This window comes from Saimiri boliviensis, chromosome 6, assembly GCF_048565385.1.
Source record: "Saimiri boliviensis isolate mSaiBol1 chromosome 6, mSaiBol1.pri, whole genome shotgun sequence".
In the NCBI taxonomy this organism is placed as follows: Eukaryota; Metazoa; Chordata; class Mammalia; order Primates; family Cebidae; genus Saimiri; species Saimiri boliviensis.
The window spans coordinates 17,606,334-17,622,328 of NC_133454.1; the positions used below are offsets into that span (position 1 = coordinate 17,606,334).

General features: G+C 39.2%; 1 protein-coding gene across 20 annotated transcripts in view; it reads left to right on the forward strand.

Moving 5' to 3' along the window:
* DLG2 (discs large MAGUK scaffold protein 2) overlaps positions 1–15,995 on the forward strand; it is a 2,103,224-nt gene that overhangs the window by 1,713,538 nt on the left and 373,691 nt on the right. For all 20 annotated transcript variants that reach the window (XM_074400260.1, XM_074400268.1, XM_074400258.1 and 17 more), the window contains one exon: positions 14,176–14,332. In XM_074400260.1, coding sequence (XP_074256361.1) covers positions 14,176–14,332 — 157 coding nt within the window. The remainder of the gene's footprint in view (positions 1–14,175; positions 14,333–15,995) is intronic.

Here is a 15,995-nt window from a genome sequence, read left to right on the forward strand (position 1 = left end):
CAGGCACTAGACTGGATGCTAGAGGCCCAAGGGGGTTGTAGTTCTCATAGAGATTGCATTCTAGTGGAAGATGGGCAACAAGCAAACAAACAAACACGATTAATTTACTGTAAGAAAAGTATCCTTACAAGAGGCATGATTTTAAAAAAAGATGGAATGGGGGACTCGTTTAAATGGAATGGTCATGGAGCACAATTTAAACTAAGACCTAGAGAAACAAAGGAGCCCTCCAAGGAAGAGCTAGAGGAAAGCAGAAAGAGGAAACTTAAGTTTCTCAGTCACATCAGCCACACTTCAAGTGCTTACTAACACATATGACTAGTAGCTACCATATTGGGCAACAGATACGTAGAACATTTCCCAAAATTTCAATTGTGGAAATACAGAGAGGAACATTTATAATGTCAGAAGCTGAAGGGAGGCCAAGTTGGAGAGGACCTAACTAATAATAGAGCCATTTCTTGTCCTCTCCACTTTCTTGAAGGTGAGTACTAAATATTTACTGAATCATCAAGTGGAATTGTGATTTTAGAAATGGGAATGCCCCACTTCTGATGTTCATTAAGCAAGCATTGTAATGCTAGAGCTGGAAGGGGTCGTGGTGATTTCTGGTTTGCCTTTGTCACCACTCCCTTAGTTACACAATACAGAAATCTGTTCAGAGAGGGTGTTTTCAAGGACACTCGGGTTAATATTGAAGTCAAGATTAGAAAACAGGCCTCAGTCTAAGGTTTTTTTCTACAAAAAGATGGATGTATCCAAAACAGAGTTAAGTGAAAAACCTGAAAAACTTGAACCCAAATATTTCACTTTAATTCAAGCCACTTTCCCCATATCACACTAATTGTAGAGGGTTTGAACATTTATTAGTTAATTGGAGTTTCATAATACCATAACGTTCCAACTCAGAAGATATTTTTAAAAACCTTTCATAAAATGTACTTTGTCTTTAGGAAGAATGTGCAGTTTTTTGCCTAATCCTATTTTTAAATATTAGTTTTGCTAATGCCCCAGCTTCATAATGGTTTCAGACATTATTTCACCAGCCGTGAGAGCTTGAGAACAAATGACACAACTATGAAAAATGCCTTTGTACAATAGAGTTTACTTTTTTACTTTTATTTAGTTTAATACTATTGCTGAAATTATTCCTGTTATAATTATCAAAAAGTATTTCTTTTATAATTAACTTCTCTTTAAAAATTCAGAATGCAACAGGGAGCAAAAGCAAATTCTTACCATAATGGATAGTATACATAACTTAAAAAATAAATTGTCCACCAAAACATTATGAAATAAAAGAAAAAAAGGGGTAATCCTATGGTTTTTGTTTATTTTTGTTTTAGTTTTTTTGCTTTGGAGATAAAATGATTAGAAGGTATTATGAAAAGTGAGAATGTATGTGAGAGCAACATAAAATTGCTTCTTTATTTTCTTGAGAAATTTAGACAAAAACAATATGTGAATAAGAAAGTACTCCAAATATTTTTAAATCAAACTAATTGGTCTATAGTTGATACATTCTGGGAAGAAAATTTTTTAATTCATCTGTTTGATTTCATTTACCAAAGATGTTATATGTAATCTCAGATGTGTAACTAATTCTAAGATTTACTCCAGAGAAGATAAGGAAAAGAAAGTTTTACAAAGAACTCAGACAGATCTTAGCAGTTAAATCCTAGATTTTACATTACAGCCTCAATCAAAGCCCCTCACTTTGCCACAGAAATATCTTTAGAGACCTATAGAAGTATTAATTAAGCTCATTGCAGACAGACTTGGGAGGCTCTAGAAACAGAACAGTGCAACGTAAACACTTAAGACTTACAAATAGACGTTATTGTATTCACAAAGTCTCCCTCGGGTGCCCAAACATTCAGTGCCTTCACATTATCCAAGTACAAAGTCTGAATTCTTTAGATTGGCATCCATGTTCCTTCCCAGTCTACCTCAGTCTTCCAGTTTTCCTTGAGGCCAATCCCGCACATGATTCAAACTGGGATACTCCCCCTTCTCCAAATACATCTTGTGTATCTCCCTCAGGTCCTAGGCTCATGCTATGTACTGAAATATCCTCTACTTTCCTTTCCACTTTCCTAATTTCTACCCATCTGTCAAGGTCTAGTTCAGATTGGTACGTTCTATGTGACTTCATATTTTTTCTTTAACACAGATATCTTTCATCCACAATACTCATTTGGTATTTAACACCTGTGGGCTTACAATGTTGATTTATTACTTTATGTGTGACTATTTACCTTTCAAAGGTCATAACTTTCTAGAGGGTAAGGAAATGAGTTAGCATTTACTCTGCACTTGCTGTGTGATTCTAGTGTTTTTATGTTATTTCAGTCCATCTTTACAATGTCAGAAAATAGATATTATTGTTCACAATTTGCAGTCAAAAAAGCAAGACATCAATAGACTACACCAAGGTTACTCAGATATTTGTTGATAGGATTCTGATTCAAGCCTAGATCTCTCTAGCTCCAATGCCCATAGTCTTTCCTAATATCACAGTACGCCATACCATCCTCATCTATTAGAGTTGTTTTATTCCACACAGTACCAACCATAGTATATTTAGCATATACTCTGTATCAGTGTGGTTATTATTTTGCTGAACTCAGCCTGCTCTATATTGCGTATTTAATGCATAGATCCTCCCTTATGAAACCAGATTTCTTTGGATTATTTTAATAACATGTCTTTAAATAGCAGTTCAACAAAACCTCTTATCTTAGTGTATCTATATGATGCCCAGTAATCTGTTTGACTGATTATTTGGCTAACTGACCAAATTTAACTATTTAAACATGAGGCACACATTGTACTGCACCCTTCTGAGGAGCTAGCTCATTTAGACATAAGAAGATTATAATCAGCCAGCAGCTTTGAAGCCTTCTGCTGTTGTCTTCCACGTGACCACCTTTGCTATGCTCCTCTCTTCACAGTTTTACTAATACATGTCTTCTCATTCTACCAAAAAAAATCTTTTTGATCTCTTACAACTATCTCCTCTTTTTAATAACATTGTTCACATGAACACAGTTGCATTTACAGAGAAATGAAGAAAAAGGGATTCAGGAAGACTAGCTATAGACTTCCCATATGACTTCCAAGAGTAATACACCCTATTTGGGTTGTCGTGGTACTACATCTGGGCCTTCTATCTATAGTCTCTGAAACCCAGTTTTTATCAGTGTATCCAGGAGTGATCAAACTTACATGCTATAATACCGTGTTACTAATGTGCAATGCAAAATGTAGCTGCTCAAGATACCAGAATGTGCTAACTAGCTCATTGCTCCCAAAAGGAAAAGCACTATGAGAAATTATATTTTAATAAGCAAGAGACTTGGTAAGCCTGGACTCTGAGAGGGAAATGAGCCACCCAGATGACCCTAATGACTACTATCATTGAGTTAGCATAGCCAGATGAGCCCATCACATATGTTACCTCTATCAACCAGGACAACACATTTATGTTAGCCACCTGCAGCCGGAGCTGAAGAGCACCTCGACCTTACAGTGCTGGAGACCTATTGCCAAGATCTTTCTTCTGCCACTCAGGTGGACTCTCCCTTCTTTATTCTCCCAATTTATTCAGTTTTATTCATTCTGTTGGCAAGTGTAACTTCTTTGACATTCAAATAGCCCCCCGCTTTTGTGGGGTTTTTTTTGTTTTGTTTTGTTTTTTGAGATAGAGTCTCACTCTTTTGCCATCCCAGGTTAAAGTGATTCTCGTGCCTCGGCCACACAAGTAGCTGGGATTACCGGCATGCACCACCATGCCCAGTTTTTCTTTTTTTTTTTTTTTAAGTAGAGACAGGGTTTTGCCATGTTAGCCAGGCTGCTCTTGAACTTCTGGCCTCAAGTGATCCACCTGCCTCGGCCTTCCAAGGCGCAGGGATTATAGACATGAGCCACTGCACCCAGCCCCAGGGTTCTTTTGCATTCCTTTGAGCCAAAGTCAGGGTACATATGTATCCTGGTAATTGCTGAGGTGCTAATATTTTTGTACTTTATCCTTTTGTTTGCAGTGTAGCCTCTCGGTGTCCTAATTTTGCTCACATGTCTCTGATCTAGTCCCACCACGGGGCTCACACAGTCCTATTCATGCAGCCGTCAAATCTAGACACTAACACTCCAGCTCTTCGCTCTTCAGTCTGCTACTGTTCTCAATATTTGCTTTCTTCTGAGTTTGCATTTCTGCTTCATTTTCAGCCTCGGAAGAGTTCTCCTGCTTGCAAGCTTAGCCAAGCATTTAAAAGTATTTTATAAGTATTTTCAGAATTTTTAGCTGCTTTGTAATGAAAGAGGTTTTCAGAATATCTAATCTGCCAAATTACTGGAAGGGGTATCTCAATGTATAATTCTCTTTAAAACTTCTCAGTTTTCTAGATGCCTTTAGTTCATTGTCTTATTGGAATTTCAACACTTCCCCATGAGACAAACATTATTTCCTCCATTACCCAAGCAAGGAACCTGACCTGTAGAGGGCAAGCCTGGCTTCCCACAGATCCCAAGAGAGCTAGAACTAGAACTCAGTCTTATTTTTCCCAACCTCTCACTTTTTTTGTTGTTCATGAAACAATATTTTTGTGTGTATCTCTCTTACATACTCAGCCTGTACTAGTTCCCCGAATTATACAAAACAAGGGCCTAGAAGTCCTTTTATCTGTTAGGACCATACAGATTCACAGCATAGATGTGCGGGTGAATAAATGAATTTCAGAACAGTAAAGACAGTGATAGTTGTGTAATCCCTGAAAGGACAATGTGGTTTCAAAGAAGTCAGTTCTCCTGAAGGTGAGGGTTGAGGGGACAGCAGAGAAGAGATGGTACCTGGCCTCAGTCTTGAAGGCCAAGTCAAACCTCATTAGGTAGATGAGAATAGGAGAAAGCAGGCATCCTTCTAGCCAAAGCAAACCGCCTGGGCAAAGACAAAGAGGAAGAACCTGGGATGAGAAGCTGTGGTTGGCAACTTTGTAAGGCTCAAATGTGAAGTACCAGGGGGCACAGTGAAGTTAGGTGATGGAGAGGTGGGTGAGGTCAAATAATAGGAAGCTTTGAATGCCTTGTGTAGAAGTTTAGACCTTGTCATAAAAGGTATGCAATCCTTAGAAGGCTTTTGAGTAGGAGAGGAACACAGTAGGATATGTTCTTTAGAAAGATGAATGAAAACATACTTAAACCTTAATTCCCACTACCCAATACAGCCTATCACTACGGAGGTTATAGGAGTTGACTCAAGTGACTTCACAAGTCCCCAGTTGCTCAGAGTTCAAGAAATCACCTGTGAATGGCTGTGAGAAAGGCTTCAGTTTAGGTAGTAATTTTCCTTTTTGAATCCTGAACTCTCTTAAGCTATCTGGTGTAAAGAGAGATAGCGCACAGCACCTCCTGAAAACATCCTGACTAGCTTAGAGTATTGTCTGAGGCTCCAGCTAAACAAGATTGTGCTGCTATCTGCCACAGCTTGGAGCAGGTCAGCCTGGCATTTCTCCAGTTGTTCAGCATCCAAAGGTTTTATAATTATGAAGTCTTTTTACATCACATTAAGAGAAAAACAAAAACTGCATAAATGAATATAGTGCATTTTGTCTAAATGATGATGATAAAAGAACAATACTTCTTAAGAAGAAGGCTGGTCACTCCTACTTTAGCTTATTGCTCACGTTTCTGTCAGAGTGCTTGTCCACTTCCTAGGTTTTTATAAACGTTTGTTTACATGTGACTCCTCCCACCCCAGTCTCTTTAATCTTTGTATTCACAGTGCCTAACACAACATAGGTACTCCATACATGTTTGTCTAGCGGAAGTATGGATGGATGGATAAGATACATATTTTTAAGTTGCTATCTAACTTTGTTTTTAAAAATGCTGATGTGAGTAAACAAATTCTGTCTTCTGTACATTCCATACTTAAAATATAATATGAAATTAGCTAATGGTGAGCACCTATTGTGTACCAGATATTGGAGACAAAAAGCAAATGGCATTACATGTCTGTTTTGTATGGGTCCCTGCCCTGAAGTTGCTTACTGTAGCTTGAGAGGGAGTCAAATAAACCAGTGCGGTGGGATAAGCATTATGATAGCTACCTGAAAAGATTACTAGGGGAAGCACCCAGCCTAGACCAGAGAGAATAAGGAGAGTATCAGGGACAATTTCCAGATTACAATCCCTGAGCTAAATTCAGAATGAAAGATAAAAGAATTTTGTTCCCCTGTCAGTGTTTAATGATGTATAATAATGATTAGTAACAGAGCCCTAGGCAATACGAATTCTAGCTGATGAATAACATAGAAAATCAGTCCAAAGCATTTCAGTATAAAAAGTATTTGAGCTCTTTATAAAGTGTGTTTATTTATTCACTCATCAGGTGTTGACTGAACACTCTTCTACATGTATTAGGAATCCCTATATATGTAAACCTTGATACCTCACCTCCAGGATATTATGATCTCACTGGAGGCCACAACGCCCTCACACACAAAACAGTTCATAGAAATGTGGGGCATGATATTCATCAGACCCAGAGTCATTAGCCTCAGCAGTACACATGCAGAAGCAGCTGTGACTTAAACTGTTTGAGAATGGGTTATCATGAAGATGATGAGTCTTGAGCAGGTATAATATAAAAGGGGGGAAAAGGGGGAAACTAAGATAAAAGGGTATTCCCGAATGGGAGAACTTGAGAAGTTGAGAACAGAGATGGGCTAAATGTAGAATATTAAATGACCATGAGTCAAATACCATTCTGAGCACCATGGAAGAGGAAAAACATGAAGCAGATATTGAATGCACCATCAAACTTCTAAAAAGGCAGTCACACACTGGCAGTTCATAGCTGGAGCCATAACAAACATGTTTAGTTTGACCTGCACCATGCTTTTACCTTGTTTTAACCCTGTCCTGTTTGAATTCTGGGAAATTTTTATAAATATCTAGATTTTTGACTTACCTTTAAAAATTAGAGAATCTTGCAAGATTGGTTGACATTGCTGCTCGGAGCAATTATTCAGAGTTAAACAGTAGCCGCCCCCCTTTAGAGGAATTCTGTCTTCCAGTTTGCTGCGATTCCTTCTCATCCTGCTTTGCCTGTTTGTTTTCTGATCTGTATCTGTGGAATTTACATTTTGCCATCCCTGGTAAAAATCTAGGAAGAAGGAAAGACATTCACTGAATTAATTATAGTCTGAAATGGAGATCTAAATCACTGTGGGAGTTTACTCATTCATTTAATACCAAGTCCTGAGTTCCTGCTATATGGCAGCCATATTACTATTACTGGGGAATATGCTGGTGCCTGCCTTCTAGGAGTTCACATTTTATTGAGAAGAATATATGAGCAATTATGACACACTGTAAAAAAAAAAAAATGCTGCAATAGAGGCGTGTGTGGAACCCAAGGAACAAGTGATCATATGTACCTGCAGATTCAGAGAAGTGACAATTGAACTGAGTTTTAAGGTGGCCTGAGCCAAATCATAGAGGTATGAAGCAACCCGTCAAACTCAGAGAAGCACAGGGAGTTTGATGTATTCATAAAAGAGTGTTCATAGGGCTGCTAGAGACATTTAAGTAGGGTGGTAAGATGATCCAATTTGTATTTTAGTGAGGAGAGTATATTTGGAAGATTGAAACTAGGATCAAAGAGACTTCAAGTTGGGAGGTTATCCTAAAAGTCAAAACCTGAATTACAGGGGATGAAGGGGTTTAGAGAGAGAACAGTGCAAGGAAGCCTGCAATGAGTTATTGAAGGCTGTGGTTTAAATGATAAGAGCTAAGGACAGTTAAAGTGAATCTTTGAGTGTCAATGGTTTTGGAAATTATATTTTGTAATATAATACATTGTAATCCCTTTTTAAAATTCAGAATCCTCCTCTGGCTTATATATACTTTAATATATACTACTATACTTTATATACTTTAATTTTAGCTTAGTTTTTTAATTTTTTCATTGTTTAAGTTTCCTCTCCAGTGAATGGATGAAACACTTATAGTAAAGAAACCATCTCTGATGCTTCTAGCTGTGTAAATGTAGACAAGTTGATTTACCTAAGCATTGGTAAAATAGGACTTGTAATACTTTAAAGATTTTTTAGCTTCTAACAGTAAAAATATATGTGAACATGCTTTAAAATCTACAGATTGCTGTCATAGGTTATTAGCATAAGAAATTTAATTTAGAAAAAGTAAATTATTTGAAGAGTGCTTAGGACATTTTATTTGCATTCCATCTTACAAATCTTTTTTTGTCATTTCATTATTAAAATAAGTATCATAATTCACTATGATATAAAATTGTTTTTTAAAAAGGCATTTAAATCTTCTCAGTTGCAAAAATTTCAAATAATTTGCTTTAAAAGATTTGTTGAGATAGTTTGAAATAAATGGGATCCAGGTAAAATAAATAAAATGTGTCACGCAAACATTAGATGTTTTCTGTTTTTACAGACAGGAAGCAGTATGTCAAAGTGCAAGGGTGACTAACAAAATGCCCCCAGATGGGTAACATAGATGAGTAATGGGGAATGATGTTTCATAATGACCTTTGAAAGCTGTATACTCCCTGCGTAAAGTTGCATTGCATATAAAACATGTAAGGATGATCTTTACTTCCGTAGAAATCTTACTCTCTCTTTTTTGGTAAAATATAATACTGCCTCCACAAAGCTTTCAGTTTCCCATTTTTGATAAGAGTATGAGTACAAGAAATACTTTCCTCTTAATTTTGTAAGAAGTGCAAATGTGGTACAATGACAGCGTTTTTTGTCTGAGAAACATGAGAAAGGGGTTAGAACTGTGTCAAACTAGAGAAAGAATGATCCTTCTAAAGAAGGCGATACTCTTAAGTGTTGCCTCACAGCCTAGTGTTGATGGAATGTCAAATTTTTTCTTTTTCTTTTTTTCTTTTTTTTTTTTTTTTTTTTTTTTTGAGACGGAGTCTTGCTTTGTCACCAGGCTGGAACGTAGTGGCATGATCTTGGCTCACTGTAACCTTTGTCTCCTGGGTTCAAGCGATTATTGTGCCTCAGCCTCCCGACTAGCTGGGATTACAGGCACATACCACCACACCCAACTAATTTTTGCATGTTTAGTAGAGATGGGGTTTCACCGTGTTGGCCAGGATGGTCTTGATCTCCTGACTTTGTGATCTGCCCACCTTAGCCTCCCAAAGTGCTGGGATACCAGGCATGAGCCACTGCTCCTGGCTGCATTTTTTTCATGTGAAGCCACAAATCCATATTTTATGCAAATTTTCCTAATTTTAAACTTGGGCAACTAATTCAAACATTTGTAAATATTGTGAGTCAGATTCAGCCTTTGACTTACTGGTTTGCAATCTCTGACAGATACCATATTCTAGACTTTAGGATTGTGAGACAGAAAAATCTGTGTCTTAATCCTGCCTTTGCTACTTACTAAACTCAGTTAAGAGGTTAGGCAAGTAGTCTTGCTTCACTAATCTAAACAGTTCTAATGATTTCTTTGTCAGGTTATTTTACTCATAATTTCATTATGAAATTTTTCAAACAAGGAAAATTTTTAAAATTTTACAACAAACATCCATGTACTTGCCACGTAGATTCCCCTGTTAACATTGTTGTGTACTTGCTCTATCATACAGCTACCCGTCTATCCCATCATCAATCTATTTTGCTTTCTGTATCTGTTTCAAAGTAGTTGCAAACGTCAATGCTGTTGGACCCACTAAGAATGTCTATACATGTGTTTATTCTGGGGGAAGAGGGAGATTTTGACAACAACCTTTTCATCAAAATTCTGTTGGCTTCTACCTTTAAAATGTCATTTCTCTCTCACCCACCCTCTTATTTAAAAAGCAAAACAAAACAAAAAAACCTTGAGTATAATAAAACAAATATAGGAAGACTTTAGAGTTGGAGAGGAGGCAGCAGACTGGTATGGAAAGGAAGCATACTGTATTGAGTTTCCAGGACTTACTCTGTTTTATTTTTGGGTTTTGTTGTTTGCTTGTTATGTATTTGAATGCAACACTGGAGGAACTGCAGCCTGGAACTGCCAATAAGTACGGACACAAAGAGCCCCGAGTAAAACCTGCTCCCTTGAGATAAATGACTGGAAAATACAGATAGCCAAGTAAAACGGGAAAACTTTTGATAAGACCGATGTACGCTAGCCAAACACCAAAGAAAAACCTCTCCCCTCAACCCTGCACTGTCAGCGGTGCTGTGCAGAGAGCTAGATACAGGGGCAGCTCTAAGATGGCCTTCCACTTCCTCCGCTAGGCTGTTGTCAGCAGGCAGAACAAGAACTGAACTTCACCTCCATCTGGCAGCAAACGGGCAGAACAAGGGGGTATGAGGTGGTGCTCGTCAATGCCCCACTTTCCAGTGGGGAGCTGAACTTGTACTCTGACCCAGCAGCAACAAGCTGGAATGCGATGGCGTTCGTTGGCGTCCCATCCCCCTACTCCTCATGTTGATGGGGACCAGCAAGAAGCTTAATTTCCACCCCTGCTCAGTGGCAATGAAGTAGGAGAAAACTGCTAGTTGGCAAACCACGCTGCCTGCTAGCGCAGTATCGGCAGGGCCCTGCGGGGAGCTGAGCTGCTACCCGCGTGCGGAGGTAAGGAGACAGAATAAGGTGATCAAGGCAGTGCTAGTCAGCATCCGATCTTCTGTCCCCCGCTGGTGTGCCTGGATCCGAGGGAGGAGCTGAGCTTCTACTCCCACCTAGTGGCAATGAGGTAGAATGAGTGGAATGCTCTGCCTCTCGCTCCCTGGTATTTCCGTGACCAAGGGGGAGCTGAACTCCCATGCCCGCCAGCTGCAAGAGGAGTCTGTTTTACAGCAAAAGAATCATTTGCAAATGGAAGTCAGGTCAAGTTATTTTTCCAGCAGGCTCCCCATTTCTTTCAGAGTAAAATCGAAGCTATTAAAATGGTCTACAAGGCCCTACAGGATTAATGAATGCACTGTTGTCTGTCTGATAGTGGTAAGCAAAGTTCTAAGAGGGACCCATGATAGCTACCTCCTGGTGTTACTCCCACAATTAAGTTCTTACAGAACAAAAGGGATTTTGCAAGTGTAACTAAGGTTACTGATCGATTAATCTTAAGACAGGAAAATTATCTGGGTAGGCCTGGCCTAATCACATAAAGAGAGTTACTCAGCTAGTTGGAGAAGAGAAAGTCAGAGTTTCCAAATGTGAAGAGGATTCATTGTGTCATTACTGGCTTAAAGATAGAGGGAGCCAAGTGGTGAGGAATGCGGATGGCCTCTAGTAGCTGAGATAGGCCCCAGTTGATGGCCAGCAAGGAAATGGGTACCTTATTCCTTGTGATGGTTAATTTCATGTGTCAACTTGACTGGGTCATTGAGTATCCAGCTATTTGGTTAAACATTGTCTTCAGTATGTCTGTGAGGGTGTTTCTGGATGATATAAACATGCAAATCAATAGACCGCATAAAGCAGATTGTTTATCACAAAGTGTGTGATCCTCATGCAGTCCACTGAAGGCCTGAATAGAATAAAAAAGCAACATGAGGGAGAATTTGCTGCTGCTTTCTGACTGTCCTCAAGCTGGGACATCAGTCGTCTTCTGCCTTCAGACTCAGTCTCCGCCTGCAACTGTTTAGTATATATCACTGGCTCTCCTGGGTCTCCAGTTTGTCAGCTGCAGGTCCTGGGCCTTATCAGCCTGCACAACTACAAAAACCAATCCCTTATTGTGTATGCGTATATAATATAGATGTGTGTAGGGGTGTGGGTGCCTATTGGTTTTATTTCTCTGAAGAACCCTAATACAATCCTACAACCACAAGAAACCGAATTCTGCCAACAACCTAAATATATCTTGAAAGAGATTTTTTTCACAGAAACTTGCAATAAAGCTCAGCCTGACTGGCACCTTGACTTCAGCATAGGTAGACAACACGGTCAAGACCACCCAGACTTCTGACCTACAGAACTGAAAGAGAATGATGGGTTTGGTTTTAACCTGCTAGATTTGTGGTAACTTGTTACTCAGCAGTAGAAAACTAATACAGTGACTTCATCGTTCACCATTCTCCCTTCCTCATTCACTCAGTTCAGCCACATTGGCCTCCTAGTTCTTCTTTGGCAATACCAGGCACCCTTCCGTATTAGGATCTGATTAGCTGTTCCTTTCCTCTGGCCAGAATCTTCTTCCTTTTTATAGTAATATGATTAGTTTCCTCACCTCTTCAATCTTTTCTCAAATGTCACCTTCTCAATGCATCCTACGCAGGCCCTCTTTGCCACAAGCTATCCCTCCTACACTGTCCTGCAATTTTTTTTCTATCCAGAATTCTTACTGCCTTCTAATATACTATATAATCAACTTATTTATTGCATCTATTGTTTATTCATGGTCTACCTTCATTAGAATGTAAGCCCACAAGGGCAGGGATATTTGTTTTGTTTGTAAACATTCTGAGCACTTGAAACACCTTCCTGGCAGAGTAGGTGTTTACAAAGTATCTGTAGAACGAAATGAGTTAACTCTTTGACACTTTATCTCTGACTTAATGCGTTGTTATCTAATTTATTATTTACAGCTCAAGTTGTGATGTGCATTTTACACTCTTCCTCATAATAAGGCATGTATACATAATGCATCATTTGATGCATGGAAATGTGATAGCAAATAACAAATTCTCTTTGTAGTCATTAGTATAAAGTATATTGGATGGCTCTTATTCTTTCATCATTAAGAGCTGGAAAATAGAAGAGGGACTGAGATGTTTGGGAGAGGAGGGTGTGTGATACAAATAAGAACTTGGTCAGGCCTAAGGCTTGCAGAACACTTTTTAAAACTACTGATACAGGATTTGAACTAAATGCCTTTTAAGACTTTTTACATTCTACAATTCCGTATTATTCTGACCTCTACACAAACTCAGTGAACTATTGGCTCAAAATTTGATCTCTGACCTTTTTGTTGATGACCCTCAAATATGCATTTATCATTCTCTCCAAAGACCCATATTCCTGTCCTTTATCTCCAGCTGCTTCAGAATGTCGCCACCTGGATATCCCACTATTTCCTGTAACTGAGTATGTCAAAAATCATACTCATCCCATGACCCTGGATTCCACTCATCTCTCTTTTTGCTAGTTGCTCTCTTCTCTTTCCAATGTCTGAGTCATCTCTGGACCTACTGCTTCTCCCTTCAAATTTCCTTTCATGTTACCCTTTTTAAAATTCTCACTGCTGTCACCCTTGTTCAGGCTGTGACTTCCTCACAGCTGGATTACTAGACAGCATCCCAAATGGTTTTCCCACCTCCCGTCATATCTGTACTTTCCTTTCCATCAGCCCTCCGTAGGACCATCTGTTAATTTTCTAAAATGAATTTAAATATTCTTAATGTCTCAGAATCTTCCAATGAGTCCCTATGGCCTACACAATAAATTTTAATTAACAATCAAACAAACAGAAAACTCACAACCTGGCATATAAAGTCTTTCATGATCTGGGAATTCAATCTAGTCTCTTGTCCCCAAAAAGCCCTCCATCCTTTTGTGTATGTCCGTCCTACTGAGTGCTGCTGTGGTGCTCAATACAAAAACAGATGTTTGAAACAAAAATAGAAGTAGATTGTTTAAGAAACATTTTTAGGGCCGGGCGCGGTGGCTCAAGCCTGTAATCCCAGCACCTTGGGAGGCCGAGGCGGGTGGATCATGAGGTCAAGAGATCGAGACCATCCTGGTCAACATGGTGAAACCCCGTCTCTACTAAAAATACAAAAAATTAGCTGGGCATGGCGGCGCATGCCTGTAATCCCAGCTACTCAGGAGGCTGAGGCAGGAGAATTGCCTGAACCCAGGAGGCGGAGGTTGCGGTGAGCCGAGATCGCGCCATTGCACTCCAGCCTGGGTAACAAGAGTGAAACTCCGTCTCAAAAAAAAAAAAGAAAAGAAACATTTTTAGAATGAAGGAATGATTTTACATGGTATTTTGGCGATTGTTACAGTGAGGAACTCAAACATCTATCCTGATTTTAGCCTCTTTCTTGATGTGTGAATGTTATCTCAGTTTGAGAAACAACTTTATAGGTAGGGAGTTGCTGATATCATTTGTCCCAATGAAAGTAAAAGCAACCTAAATCTTAAATGGATCATCCTCTAAGCTGTGTTCTCTATTTCTTTCTGCAGAGAGCCCCGCAAGGTGGTCCTGCACAAAGGCTCCACTGGCCTGGGCTTCAACATTGTAGGTGGGGAAGATGGAGAAGGTATTTTTGTATCCTTCATTCTGGCTGGTGGACCAGCAGACCTAAGTGGGGAGCTCCAGAGAGGAGACCAGATCCTATCGGTGAGTATGTTTCTTTATCTTTATTCCCTCCGTATCTGACACCATCAATGAAAAGTCATAACGTTCAATTATGACAGCAGAAGAATCTTAATTACAAAGGAAAATGGATGAGAGCATCATGGCTTCAGATACATGTCACATTTTTGTTTGTTTGTTTTTGTTTTTGTTTCTTTTGGGACAGAATCTTATTCTTTCTCTTGTCCCGGTTGGAGTGCAGTGGCACAATCTCAGCTCACTGCAACCTCTGCCTCCCAGGTTGAGGCAGTTCTCCTGTCTCAGCCTCCCAAGTAGCTGACATTACAGGTGGCCACCACCACACTCAACTAATTTTTATATTGTAAGTAGAGACGGAGTTTTGCCATGTTGGCTAGGCTGCTCTCAAACTCCTGACCTCAGGTGATCCTCCCACCTTAACCTCCCAAAGTGCTGGAATTACAGGCATGAGCCACTGCGCCTAGTCTACATGTCACAGTTTAAATGGTGTTCAGGTGCCTGAGGCTTGTTGCACTTACTTCCATCAAATAAAGGTGAAGTTGCTAATGTTTTCTTCTAAATGCTCTGAGACACATTTGCATCCAACAGACTGTTGAGAAGCATGCCTTTTTAAAATGATATGTTACTTATTTTATTTAAAAAACAGATTTTACCCCCCAAACTCATGACCATACTCTAAACACTGCACCTTTATAATGTGTACAGTTTGGTGCAGATTTTTTTAAAAATGCGTAAGATAGTGCTATATACAGTTGGCTGATGGTACTAAGTTGTAACAATGGCACCATTCAACTCACTTCAAGAATTATCAGCAACAATGTATTAAGCAACTTTTGTTTTTACTTTTTAAATAATTTCCACTTTTATTTTAGATTCAGGGGTACACATGATGTTTCTTATATGGGTATATCACGTGATGCTGAGATTGAGAGTACAGTTGATCCCATTACCCAGGTAGTGAGCCTAGTGTACCCAGTAATTAGTTTTTCAATCATTTCCCCTTTCCCTCTCCCCCCACTCTAGGAGTCCCTCGTTTCTATTGTTGGTATCTTTATGTCTATGAATATCCAGGGTTTCGCTCCCACTTGTAAGTAAGAACATAGGGTATTTGGTTTTCTGTTCCTGTGTTAATTTGCTTAAGATAATAGCCTCCAGTGGTATCCGAGTTGGTGCAAAGGGCATTATTTCATAAGCGATTTTCAAGACTATTTTACTGAGATAAGATTAGTGACAGAAAAAGTTGTAGATACTTAATGTCGAATTTGGAGATATGAATGCAAGCATGAAAGCATCACCACAATCTATGCCATAAACACATCCATCACTCCAAAAGTTTCCTCCTATGCTCTTTTCTATTATTTTTATTAATGTTTTCCTTTTGTGAAAAGAATAATTAACGTAAGATCTACTCTCTTAGCAAATGTTTAGGCAAGTAGTATTGGTGACTATAGGCACTGCATTGCTCAATAGACCTCTGACTTTTCTTGCATAACTATTAGTTTATGCTTCTCACAATCACTCTGAAAGGTACTGCCCCATGTTCAGAGGAAGATCAACTTTGAGCTTTAGTCAGGTCTCCAGCAGTAAGTTGGCTCTAGTAAGGTCTCCGGCAGTTTGCATGGATGGCCTTGCCATACATGTCACTGTGGTCCTCTCACATTTGAAAGGC